The sequence below is a fragment of the Drosophila guanche genome, unplaced genomic scaffold, assembly GCF_900245975.1.
Source record: "Drosophila guanche unplaced genomic scaffold, DGUA_6, whole genome shotgun sequence".
Taxonomy (NCBI): domain Eukaryota; kingdom Metazoa; phylum Arthropoda; class Insecta; order Diptera; family Drosophilidae; genus Drosophila; species Drosophila guanche.
Window position 1 is genome coordinate 4,638,449 of NW_022995750.1, and position 11,822 is coordinate 4,650,270.

Here is an 11,822-nt window from a genome sequence, read left to right on the forward strand (position 1 = left end):
AAAAACAGGAAATTTTTAGAAATATACTGAGAAAAAAACACGTTGAAAAACCTCTTCGGGAATTACACTTGGATTCCATTTTTATTCATCGTTGTTTCTAGACTGTAAATTGCTCTAGGACCGTGCGCCTTGAGGACTCTGCACCCTCTTGGCTGGCCTCGTCATAGTGTCCCTGCTGCAGTCGATGGTTCTTCAGGGCAGTGCCCTGTATGAAGCGCTCGCCACAGACACCACACTGATAGGGACGCTCGCCGGTGTGGCGGCGTATGTGGAGCGTCAGATCGTTGGACTGGGTGAAGCTCTTCTCGCAGTAGGTGCACTTGTAGGGCCGTTCGCCGTTGTGGATGCGCATGTGCTGCTGCAGCTTGTAGGATCTGGCGAAGCCCTTCTGGCAGACAGTGCAGATGTGGGGCCGTTCGCCGGTGTGCGTTCGTCGATGGCACTGGAGATCGGAGGAGCGAGGGAAGGCCATTTCGCAGTAGTCGCACTTGAAGGGCTTCTCGCCGGTGTGCCGTCGCATGTGTATGATGAGGTTGGAGGAGGAGCTCACAGCCTTGCCACAGAAGGCGCAAAGGAATCGTTTCGGCTCCTTGGGAGACGCTGGTCGGATGGGGGGAGGCCGTGTGGCGCTTGGAGTCCCCACCACTGGGTTGTGGAACTTCTTCACATGCGCCGTCAGACGATCCTTGCGATTGTACTTCCTGGGGCAGAGGCCGCACTGAAAGATTTGGCACACAGTCTTCTGCTCCGTGGTTTCCTCCTGGGGTGGATGCTCTTCCTGTTCCTCTGTCTTTCCATGCTGCAGCTGCACGTGCAGCAGCAGATTGGACTCCCACATGAACTTGTAGCCGCAGTTGGCGCAGGTGAATTGCTTCTCCTGGTTGTGGCACTGCACGCGCTTGTGGTGCGCGATCAGATCGGGAGAGACGCTCTTAAAGATGCACCGATCGCAGCCATCGGGTATCTTCTCCAGCCTGTGCATGGCCTGCTGGTGCTGATGCAGCTCGTACTTTCGCACACACCGCAGCTGGCACATGCCACAGGTGTAGAAGGCAGGCGTGCCCGGTGGCTTGGACTCCCCTTCATCCGTCTCCGAGTCATTCAAGTCCAGCTCGAATCCCATTTGGTTGGTTATCGAGTAGTTCTGCAGGGACGTGAGCTCGTGGTGACTGCCCAGGTGGACGCGAAGGGCAGCGATGCTGGAGAAGCTCAGGCTGCACACTTTGCACTCCACGCACTTCTGGCCATTGGCATGGCTATAGGCATCGAGGAGTGCTTCCGCGTAGGACAGCTGGCTAGCCCCGATGCCGTGCCGCTCAATGTGCTGCAGGAGATTTGCCTTCCTGTAAAAGCGGCGGGCACACCAACGACACCGATAAATGCTCGATTCCTGGGCATGCATCAGCGTGTGCCGCGTGAGATCTTTCTGCATCTTGAAGCTGCGCTTGCACTCTCCACACTGCAGCTCGAATTCTAATTGGATGCTGGATTCCTCCCCAGCTGGGGGCACTTCCTTTTGCTGATGAGAGGCGCTGACATGCAGCTTTAGGTTCTCCCGCCAGCGGAAGCGTAGCGGGCACTTGCGGCACTGGAAACGCTTCTGTGGGTTCCGGCAGAGGGATCTGTAGTGATGCTCCAGCAGCGCCTCACTCACGAATCTCGCCTGACAATGGGCGCACTCGAGCGGCGCCTCCTCCCACTGATGTTGCTCCAACTGGTGGGTATACAATTTATGTCTTCGTCGCACCTCCAACTGGCATATGTTGCAGACGTACCGCTGCTGGTCCGCTTCCTCGCAGCTCTTGTCATCCTCCTGCTCTGAATCCGTTTCTGTTTCGCTGCTCTCCAGCGAGAGCTCAATGCCAGCCTCGTTGGTTATGGAAACAAATCGCTCCAACTCCACGCCGCTAGCCACATCGCTCATGATTCGCTCCACCAGCTCCTGCTGATCCATGGCAGTGACCAGTTCCGGATACAATGAGCACGAGGCACTGGCAATATCCCTCTCCTGTGTAAAGCTCACTCCATACTGGTGCGAGCCTAGGTGTGTCCTTAAATCGGCAATCTTCGAGTGTCGCGAGAGGCAAATCATACACTGAATTAGCTTGCAGCCATTTGGACGGCAGAGTTGTGACAGCTGCTCCCGTGTGATTCGTTGAATACTGTTCGTAGGAGGTTGCTCCTCACTGACAGCCGCCTCCTGCTCCTGCTCATTGTGCACCCGCATGTGCGACTTGAGGCCATCCTTGCGATGAAACTTGCGGTCACAGAAGGCACACTCAAATTGCGCTGCCGACGTAGGACGATGCATTCGCTTGTGCCGCGTGAGATCCTTGTGCCAAATGAAGACCTGGAAAGACAATGGGAAATATTAATGCTGCTGCGGCACTGGGGACTGTGGTAGCTCTCTCTCAAACCTTTTCGCATTCATTGCATTGCAGCTCTGCGGGCGAAGATTTATGGGTTCTACTCTTCTGACAGTCCTCTGAGTGCTCCTGATCATGATCCTGCTTGTTGTGATACAACCGAAGATGTTGCTCGTAGTTGGATTGCCACACGAAATGAAGATTGCAGTGCTGGCAGTGGTATTTCGAGTGCTTTTTGGCACAGGAACGTCTGCGATGTTGCTGCAGCAAGGGATCGGACACGAAACCAGCTCCACATTCCTCGCAAGAGCAGGGATAAGTGGTGCCCTCTTCGGAGTGGAGTCTCCTCTGATGTTGCAGCAGCTTATGCAGACGATCGGCAGTCTCTCCACACAGCAGGCAGGTGTGCGAGGGTTTTGTCCGTCCCTCTATTTTGTCTGCATCGCTCTCCTCTGTGTCGGAGTCGAAGAGATCCAGCTCTTGACCACTTCCCGTGCAGGCGTTGTAGTAGCGTCCAAAGTCTTGGGCCTCATATTCGGCAGCTATGCGGGAGCTCAGGTCGGAGAGGCTGCAACCCAGCCCGTTGGGATAGTAAGAACGAAAGAAGGCGGACTTCTGCTCCGGATCAATGCCACTCAATCCATGTCGATGGGTGGCCAGGTGGGTGCGCAGCTGTCTCAAGCTGGGCAACTGTGCGTCGCACAGGCAGCAAATGATTTGCCTGTATGACTGCTCCTCCCTGCGATGGGAGCATGCATGCCGCTCCAGATTCTCCAGCCACATGAACTTCCCCGGACACTTGCGGCAGCGATAGCGCTTCACTTTGCTCTGACACTGGGTGCGCTGATGCTGCTTAAAGAGCTTTGCACACACGAAGCCAACCTTGCAGAGGCTGCAGCGCCGGGCAATGGGCGACTGGCTGTGTTCCTCCAGGGTGTGCCGCATCAGGCGATACTTCCGAGTGTAGGACAGATTGCAAAGGTCACAGTGATACGGTGGCTCTCCACCGGCAGGCTCATCGTCAGAATCGCTCAGGCACAGTTCGTAACCATGGAAATTGACGACACAAGAGTACTTCTCCAGCTGCCCTGCTGCTATTTCCGAGCACACTTGTTCCTTTATCTTTTCTAGTTCCAATGGCACCCTGGAAAAATGTTCCTTGACCACATCGCTGTCCGCACGCAAACTGAACAAACTGTCCGTGCGAGTGTGACTCTCCATATGGGATCGCAGCTCCTGCAATCGCTGGCATTTCAGGCCACACAATTTGCACTGCATTCTCTTCAGCCGACCGGAGTTGTACAAACGCTCGGCGTATCTCCACTCGTTCTTCAGCTGGAGGGCCTGGCACTTGGCCTCTCGCTTCTCGTGGGAGCGCAGATGGAACGTGTACTTGTCCTTGCGCAAGAATCCCTTGCCGCAGGTGTCGCAGACAAACGCGGCTTTCTCGTAGTGGATGCGCGCATGCCGCTTCATGTCCCGATACCAGGAAAACGTCTTGCCGCACACCTCACAGACATGACGGCCTTCGGCATTTTTTGACTGGCTTTTTGCCAGACCAGGAGGACGACCACGACGACGCTTATTGGGTGATGGATTGCCTCTGTAACAGATAATGTTATATTTTCGGTCTTGTCTATTTTGAGTAACACTAACCCTTCTCCTTCCTCCTCTTCACTGTCCGGCTGTTGCTTAACTTTGCGAGAACTTCGCCGCAAGATGTACGCCTGCTGCTTATCCACGTCTTCATCCCTGCAGGGAAAAGCAACAATTAAATAAGGGGTTTCTTTAGTTATTTGATTTACTCGCTCTTCGTTTGAGAGCGCATCGCTCTCTGGCGTCCATTTGAACTCAACAGAGCACACGCCAGCCGACTCCAAATCCACATCTGACGATCTTTGTGGATCCCCAGAATCAGTGAAGTCTCGTTGCTCCTCATCAATGTCGATCTCTGTTTTAATCGGCTGCTGTGGTATGTCAATGGGGCTTTCCTCCAGACATTCCCTCAGCCGCACCAGCAGCTCCCCATTGACTTTTCTGGCCTGCTCTACAAAGGCGTACGCGTTCTCTAGCCTCTCCAAGCAGTCTGTGCACAGGTGCTGGGGCAGATTATCGTCAGCATTCTCCAGCAGTGGCTAAAGAATGTATTCAATTAATCGTATTATTCTAAATAGATAAATGAAAGCACTCACATCGATCTGCGTCAGTTCTTGGAGCACATCATAGAAACTTTTGTTCGTGTGCTTGCCCAAGGAAGTCGACAGGGGCAGCAAATTGTTGTTCTGCACTGCACACGTACGGCAAATATTGCTGGGCAGCATTTTTACCTCCCCCTAAACGCTATTTAAACATGTTTTGAAGATTTTTTAAACACGAATTTTAAGAAAAGTGCAACAAGCTCTGACCACAGAAATATACCGAAATATACCATGTAGTTTTTTAAATATACCCTATACCACCAACCAAATAGTATATCTAGTATACTATACTATTTGGTTAGTGGTGATATAGAGATATTTCGACAATTGTTCGGTATATTACGGTATATTTGAGCAGGTAACACATATTTGAGAAGATTTTAAACAGATTTAAAACAAAATTATAGACAGGACTGGGGAGGTCCTACCAGACACTACAAATTTTATATGCAGCAGCAAAATTGGATGGATACTTATTTCATGGCTTTCAATAGCGACATTACGAGTCCCATTGCATCTATTTGACAACACGCTTACACTCAAGCACTATACTATTTGGTTAGTGACTCAAGAGCACAAGTAAGAATTTTTAACGATCTTTTGCGGACTTTTGTTTATATGTATGTTGATTCGTTTGTCGAGAGAAAAAGTTTCGCTGCCAAAGTCAGAAGCGCCGAATGAACGTAATAGCTCCTGCTTCAGAGCACTACCTACCGTTTCGAGAAATGGGCTTATATTGCCCGTATCAAACGCTTTCGCGTGAGCGACAATGTTCTGAAGAAGCTTGAATAAAAATCAACTTAAGAATTAGAATAGGAAAACTGTCCGAGAGAGAAAATTACGAGAGTGAATAGGGTGAATATAAATGAAAAGTATGTTTTGTCTTTTAAGTTCTACGAAGAAAGAAAAGAAATAATCTCCAATAAAGAAATAATATGGTTTTGATACGTTTTAATTTAAATAAATAAATTGTATTTCCACGGTATATTTTACGGTATATTCTAAAAATGAAAAAGTATATTTCGGTATATTTTCGAAGCCCTGACGGTATATTTTATCGATAATTCCGCGGTCACACTGCACCTAACATCGCTATATTTAAATGGTTTAACACACTGAGTTAAACTATTCTACCATTCTAAAGTCTATTCTTTCACATGAACTATTCATAAATTTTTCAAGTTTTCACATATTCGTAGTAGTATTTTAAATGTCGAAAATGGCTTAGTTGTTCTCCGCCCATGTCCGGATATCATATTCAAAATTTTGATGTTCTGTTTAATATTACAAGCTAGCTAAGTTTTCAGCACTGCACACATTATTTTATCTAATACGAATAAATTTTCCACAATAGAGACTATAAATAGGCTGTACACAAATACGGCAACACAAATTTAAATGTTTACATTGCAGGGTAACAGAATATCATGGTGAGGACATTTATCGCTTTTCAACACTACTACCACAGCTGCTACTAAACAATTGTGTGTTTGTTGATGAAACTTTATCAATTCCATGTTTTAAACTATGGCCCGGACCTGCAGAATCTGTGGCGATACAAATGGGCGTTACTGGATCGAGACGCCGGTGGAGAAGTATGCCGAGAAGACCTTCAATCAGCTGTTGCTGGAACTAACCAAAATTGAGGTGAGCAAATCTTTGGCAATTCCAATTTCCCACTTAAAAAAACGGCATTTTTGCAGTTGACCATGGTTCAGGCCGCAAAGTTGCCCCACTGGCTATGCTCCAGTTGCTCCCAGAAGCTAGAGAGCGCCTATGAATTTGTACTGCTAGCGAAACAGACGCACAAACAGTGGCTGCAACAACTTCAGGATACAGGGGAGATAATGGGCACTGGGTCCTTGGAGTGCCTGCGGGAGACCCCCATACACCTGTTTGAGATCGAGGGTGTTACCATCAAAACGGAAGCGCTAGAGTCAACAGCTCCAGATAACGGGAATAACTCCTGCGATCCTCTAGTCCGGAAACGCATAAAAAAGCGGACAATCCTGCACTTCAGCGACACGGAGGATGACCAGGATGATGTGCCGCTAAGGCAACGCAGGACGAGCCGACAAGCGAAAAGCTCATCAGCAAAGCAGCACAAATGCAATCTGTGCGCCAAATCCTACATTTATATCACAAATCTATATCGCCACAAGAAAAGGGATCACGGCTATCCAGGGCATTCGAAGAGTGAGAGCTCCGAGTCCGGCCATGACAACACACAAAAGAGCGCCGTGGCAGCGAAAGACAGTTCCAATTTGGAGTAAGCAGAAGGCCATAAAAAAGCAAATGATCACTTCTAATATTTCATTAAAAAATAGACAAAACGATGATGACAATGATGAGGATGATGACAACTACTACAAGTGCGATCAGTGCGACAAATCCTACAAGTATATAATGGTGCTAGTCAAGCACAAGCAGAATGCCCATGAAGCCAACCAATACCAACTGCCAATCAAATCTGGCCTCAAGCGGAAAAACCGAATAGACTTGGGCGAAGCGTCAAGTCCAGCCTCGTCTGGGAAATCCACACAGCGCAGCAGAATCTGCAACGATAGCCTTGTCCACAGCCTCATCAAATCAGTGGAGTAAGATTAAAGTCAATATTACATTTCGCTTTCCACTAATACATTTCCCTCCATAGGCTTTCCGATGAGGATGCAAACAGCGGCAACGATAACTACTACAAGTGTGATCAGTGCCACAAATCATACAAATACATTATAAACCTCATCAAGCACAAGCACAAGGAACACACGGAAGCCGACAACAACTCGGACGCCGAGGAAAATCCACAATTGGCCTCCACATCAGCCTGCGCTACATATGCCAGCGCCTCCGCAGCTGCAGGCCCTTCCGCCAAAGCATCGCGAATCAATCGTCGCGTTCAGGGCTTCGACCCGCATCGCTGCGAGCCGAATGGCGCCAAGGAAATTCAGTGTATGATCTGCCTGCGAAAATTCACTAAATTGCGGGAGCTGAGAGAACACCTGAGGGCGCATCCCACGGACTTTAATTTTCAGGAGCATGGTGAGCCCATTGAACGCATAGCCGAGGGCTTCTTCAAGACGGCTGTGGAGTCCACTGTGGAGGGTCTGAAGGACAGAATTCTGCGTAATCTCAAGATGGGTGTCTTCGGACGCTTCTATTCCATTACCAACGAGGCACGCTACGAGATGAATTTGGATAGCTCAGACACGGATAGCGATGGCGATGCAGATGTTGTTCTAAGACGAAGCTATGCCTGTGAGCTATGCGACGCCCCAGAGGCACGGTGGCCTCGCAAGTATCAGCTGCACGAGCATCACAGGCAGCAGCACACATGGGAAGAAGCTCCGCATGTCTGCCAGCGCTGCGACGCGCGTTTTCTCAGTCTTCAGCTGCTGGAGCATCATACCCTTCAGCTGTGCCATAACACACTGAAGCGATTCATGTGTGACAAGTGCCCGCAGCGCTTCTTCTGGCGTAGAAATCTGCGTGCCCATCTGGTCGAGCACAAGAGCAAGGTGGGATATATGCACAAAAAATAACCGAAATAATAATAATTTATTATCCATTGCAGCAAGAAAACTATCCGTGCGACCAGTGTCAGCGTAGTTTTCAGCATAAAAGCGCCGTGACCAAGCACAAGTTGATGATGCATCGCGATGAAAAGAATCAGCTTATTCCCTGTCGCTGGTGCTCACGGACATTCTATCGTCCCGGCCTCCTGTACAAGCATGTCGAGCGCCATGGCTTCACCGGCGACGACATGCCACTGGCAGAGACTTTGCTGGCCGATGCAGCTAAGCCATCGGGCCCAAAGACTGTCCAGTGCAAGCTCTGTGATCTCCAGTTTGTAAGCGTAGCAGATCTACGTCGGCACAATGCAGTGCTGGGCCACAGTGACCGGATAACCGACTACATGATCAGCACTGAGGCTGGCTTCGAGCTGCTGCTGGAGGATACAGATGACAGCGATGACGACACTACGGGAGGCAGATCCTACTCCTGCGATCTATGTCAGATGACGTTCTGTCGCCGAAGAGAGATGAGCGAGCATCAGTATTCCCTGCACACTTTTGACAAGCTGCCTTATGGCTGCGAACATTGCATTTACAAGACAGTGGATAAGGTGGGAGAAGGCCATATAAGTCCTTCAATTTAAAATTAGTTTCCATAATCCGTTTCAGCTCATGCTGGAGCATCATCTGCGCACACAATGTCTCAACACAACGAAGCCGTTCAGCTGCTCCCGCTGCAGATACAAGTTCATGTGGAAGGAGAATCTGGATCAGCACTATTCCACGCAGCATTCCAAGCTGCCACCCACCCAGGAGCAGTCGTCTATGCCATTGAGGAGAAGACGACGCTTCAGGTATCAATGCCCTCAATGCTGGCGTTCGTTTGTGGTGCAGGCCAGCCTTGATAAGCATATTAGAGACATGCATGTGGCCAAAAAGAATCCGTGCAAGAAATATCTCTGCTCGCTGTGTGGCCTGGAGGCGCTGACGCCCAACAAGCTTAACATTCATATGCGTCGCCACAACGGGGAAAAGCCCTTCAAATGCGATCTCTGCGACATGCGCTTCACAGTCCACTACGAGCTGAAGGTACATCGGAGGAAGCACACCGGCGAGCGACCCTACCAGTGCACCTTTTGTGACAAGCATTTTGCTCGACCCGACAAACTGAGACGCCATGTCTACATGCACAGTGCTCGTCGTTAGACTTAAGTATATTCCGCTTCAAAAGAGATCCAAAGATGTCTCGCTCTCTCGCTCTTTATATCTCTGCCCATATGCGCATATGCAAAATGCAGCATTGCGTCATGGGATGATCGAGAGTTCCAAAGAGAGAGAGAGAGACAATAAGCTTTTAAAAACATGTATGTGAGATTTATTCAGTAGGGAAGGGAGGGTAATGTAGCAGTCTCCACGTAAACCAGTCTGTTTTCAAGAGTCAGCTGAATCGCACACGCTATCGCATGTAGAGCTGAAACGCAAGATGAATAAGCAAACAGTACCGGAATGGGTGAATAAACAACTTTTCGTTGGTTTGCTGGAACAGACTCACGATGATTTCAAAGCAATAACTAATTTCGCCACCAAAGCGGCCACCAGTGAGGGGGAAAACTATCTAACAATTGTGCTGCGCAATCAAATAGGAATGCAACTGAAAGGTAAGCTAGAAGGTGGCTTATCAGCAAGTGTCATTACCTATCAAATAACTACAGATGATAGCGAAAAGCTGGTCAGCTATATACTCAAGATACCATTGGTCAACGAGAGTGGGGATGATCATGAGTTTCACGATTTGTTCATTGCGGAGTTTCAGATGTATGATCGAGTAATACCGGAACTGGAGGCACTCTATGCTCAGAATACTTCAATCGCACCCAGCTTTAAGCCATTGCACTTAAAGTTTCCTGCAATGACAACAAAGTGTGACTACATCCTCTTGGAAGATCTACGCACGAGAGGCTACACGAATGCAGAGAGAACTGTTGGTCTGCAACAGCTGGAAGTTGAGGCAGTGCTCAAGAAGTTGGCTCAGTGGCATGCAGCCTCTGCCAAGAGAGTCACCGATTTGGGTGAATACGAACAGGGCCTCAGGGAGAGCTACTTCACGCACGAGCACCTGAAGTTGATTGAAGGATTCAACATGAGTTTCACTGTTCCTTTTTTGGAATGCATGCAGAAGTATGACCTGGATCCGGGACAACTTCTACTGATAGTGAGCAAGAGAATGAAGTTCTGGCATCAATTTCAAATTGTGTTATTCCGCAGAGCGACTACACTTCCCGCCTGACAGATCTCTATATGGAGTTTGGTGACAACGATCCTCAAGAGCTGAATGTGCTTAATCATGGGGATTTCTGGTGCAACAATTTCATGTTCAAGTACACGGATTCCGGGGAGGTAGAGGATGTCTGCTTCGTGGACTTTCAGCTGCCCAAATACGGTACCAAATGATACACTCTAAATTGATGATTGGATTGAAAGTTTTCTCCACTTTCAGGCACACCCGCGCAAGATCTGTTCTGTCTGCTCATGACCTCGCCAAAGTTCGACATCAAACTAAAGAAGTTTGATTATTTTATAGAGTATTATCACCGGCAGTTGGTGGAACACCTTGCGCTGCTCAAGTACAACCAAAATGCTCCCACATTGTCGCAGCTTCGAGCAAATCTGCGCAGGAACAGTCTCTGGGGTAAGGCCTCAATGGCGGAGAATGGTTCTTCATTGTCATGGTCTCTTTATTGCAGCGTTCATATGTGCCCAGCGGATGCTGCCCATAGTTCTGATGCCCCCTGACGAGGGTTCCAATATTGGCAATGTCATGGGCGACTCGGAGGAGGCATCCGCATTCAAGCGTAAGATGTTTCAGTCGCCAGCCTACGTGCAGCAAATTAAAATGATTTTGCCGTGGCTCATTGAACGGTCGTATATAAGATGAGCATGCAAATGGTTGATTGCAATGACAAACAGGTTCCAAAGCAGTCTCAAAGTATTCAAAGTTGTATAATAAATATTCACTTTATCAATATCGTTTTGGGTTCAATCAAATCTTCCCCACGAGGATCGCTTATAGATATGCTCCATTCATTATATGATGATGACATATCCTTCCATTAATTAAATTATCATAAAGCTCGCTCTAGCTCTGGCTATTGGCGAATTTTTTTTTTTTTGGCGTCTATCTATAAGTAAGCTAGAAGCTTACCAAAGCTCTAGAGCTATATAAAGCTGAATATAAAACTATCAGCTCACTCCGACTAGCGCCAGTGCACAAAACCGTGTCCAACCAAGCGTATACCTTATTTGCGAGCGTAAATTACTGTAAGAATTTCAATTGTCAACAAAATGGCGGCGAACAATGTCCCCGAGTGGATCAATGCGGAACTATTTGAAGATGTTCTCAAGTCAACAGTGCCTGGCTACACCAAAGTGAAGACCTTTAAGGCTGACGCCGGCTCTGCAGCGGGAGAAAACTATGCAACGATTATGCTGCGTGTCAACATCGAAGTGGAGTTGGAAGGTAATAGCTGGAAGGGCAGCAGTAGTGAAGTAGATCTTGCATATAACGCTCCTCGTTTTCAGAGGGAAAGTCAAAGGATGTTTCCTACATGGTCAAGCTGCCCCATCAGCTGGAGCTTTACAAGGAAATGATGAAGCAGAATAACATCTTCGACGTTGAACGCTTGATGTACTGCGAAGTTGTGCCCGAGATGGAGGCTCTGTACAAGGATGTGGGCGTGGATGTGATT

At 48.5% G+C, this 11,822-nt stretch overlaps 4 protein-coding genes across 6 annotated transcripts in view; 3 read left to right on the top strand and 1 right to left on the bottom strand.

The window, feature by feature from the left end:
* Window positions 1–49: 49 nt before the first annotated feature.
* On the bottom strand, window positions 50–4,774 carry LOC117586477 (zinc finger protein 814). 2 transcript variants are annotated; one of them, XM_034276571.1, is made up of 5 exons: window positions 4,559–4,774; window positions 4,176–4,501; window positions 4,023–4,118; window positions 2,418–3,969; window positions 50–2,350 (listed from the first exon to the last, which is right to left on the bottom strand). In XM_034276571.1, exons 1-5 carry the CDS (start codon window positions 4,685–4,687, stop codon window positions 98–100), a joined length of 4,356 nt encoding a protein of 1,451 aa, XP_034132462.1. In that variant the 5' UTR covers window positions 4,688–4,774; the 3' UTR covers window positions 50–97. The 2 variants fall into 2 exon arrangements, with proteins under 2 accessions (XP_034132462.1, XP_034132461.1); XM_034276570.1 differs by having other exon boundaries at window positions 4,023–4,501.
* A 1,073-nt stretch (window positions 4,775–5,847) lies between these two features.
* Window positions 5,848–9,439, top strand: LOC117586478 (zinc finger protein 268). 2 transcript variants are annotated; one of them, XM_034276573.1, is made up of 7 exons: window positions 5,848–5,994; window positions 6,109–6,211; window positions 6,268–6,833; window positions 6,892–7,161; window positions 7,218–8,079; window positions 8,136–8,687; window positions 8,746–9,439. In XM_034276573.1, exons 3-7 carry the CDS (start codon window positions 6,274–6,276, stop codon window positions 9,280–9,282), a joined length of 2,781 nt encoding a protein of 926 aa, XP_034132464.1. In that variant the 5' UTR covers window positions 5,848–5,994; window positions 6,109–6,211; window positions 6,268–6,273; the 3' UTR covers window positions 9,283–9,439. The 2 variants fall into 2 exon arrangements, with proteins under 2 accessions (XP_034132464.1, XP_034132463.1); XM_034276572.1 differs by lacking the exon at window positions 5,848–5,994 and having other exon boundaries at window positions 6,017–6,211.
* LOC117586480 lies at window positions 9,413–11,101 on the top strand. The gene is made up of 5 exons (XM_034276576.1): window positions 9,413–9,734; window positions 9,789–10,288; window positions 10,342–10,516; window positions 10,574–10,765; window positions 10,821–11,101. Exons 1-5 carry the CDS (start codon window positions 9,560–9,562, stop codon window positions 11,009–11,011), a joined length of 1,233 nt encoding a protein of 410 aa, XP_034132467.1. The 5' UTR covers window positions 9,413–9,559; the 3' UTR covers window positions 11,012–11,101.
* Window positions 11,102–11,317: 216 nt separating this feature from the next.
* Window positions 11,318–11,822, top strand: part of LOC117586413 — a 2,310-nt gene continuing 1,805 nt past the window's right edge. Inside the window, exons 1-2 of the mRNA XM_034276449.1 lie at window positions 11,318–11,593; window positions 11,656–11,816. Coding sequence (XP_034132340.1) covers window positions 11,419–11,593; window positions 11,656–11,816 — 336 coding nt within the window. The 5' untranslated portion in view covers window positions 11,318–11,418. The remainder of the gene's footprint in view (window positions 11,594–11,655; window positions 11,817–11,822) is intronic.

Coding starts and splice junctions, on each gene's coding strand:
- LOC117586477 (XM_034276570.1), bottom strand. CDS start 4,687: ATGCTGCCCAGCAATATTTGCCGTACGTGTGCAGTGCAGAACAACAAT. Junction 4,502..4,558: donor AAGAACTGACGCAGATCGAT/GTGAGTGCTTTC, acceptor TACATTCTTTAG/CCACTGCTGGAGAATGCTGA. Junction 2,351..2,417: donor AATGCAATGAATGCGAAAAG/GTTTGAGAGAGA, acceptor TTGTCTTTCCAG/GTCTTCATTTGGCACAAGGA.
- LOC117586478 (XM_034276572.1), top strand. CDS start 6,092: ATGGCCCGGACCTGCAGAATCTGTGGCGATACAAATGGGCGTTACTGG. Junction 6,212..6,267: donor TGGAACTAACCAAAATTGAG/GTGAGCAAATCT, acceptor GCATTTTTGCAG/TTGACCATGGTTCAGGCCGC. Junction 8,080..8,135: donor TGGTCGAGCACAAGAGCAAG/GTGGGATATATG, acceptor TATCCATTGCAG/CAAGAAAACTATCCGTGCGA.
- LOC117586480 (XM_034276576.1), top strand. CDS start 9,560: ATGAATAAGCAAACAGTACCGGAATGGGTGAATAAACAACTTTTCGTT. Junction 9,735..9,788: donor AATAGGAATGCAACTGAAAG/GTAAGCTAGAAG, acceptor AAATAACTACAG/ATGATAGCGAAAAGCTGGTC. Junction 10,517..10,573: donor CTTTCAGCTGCCCAAATACG/GTACCAAATGAT, acceptor CTCCACTTTCAG/GCACACCCGCGCAAGATCTG.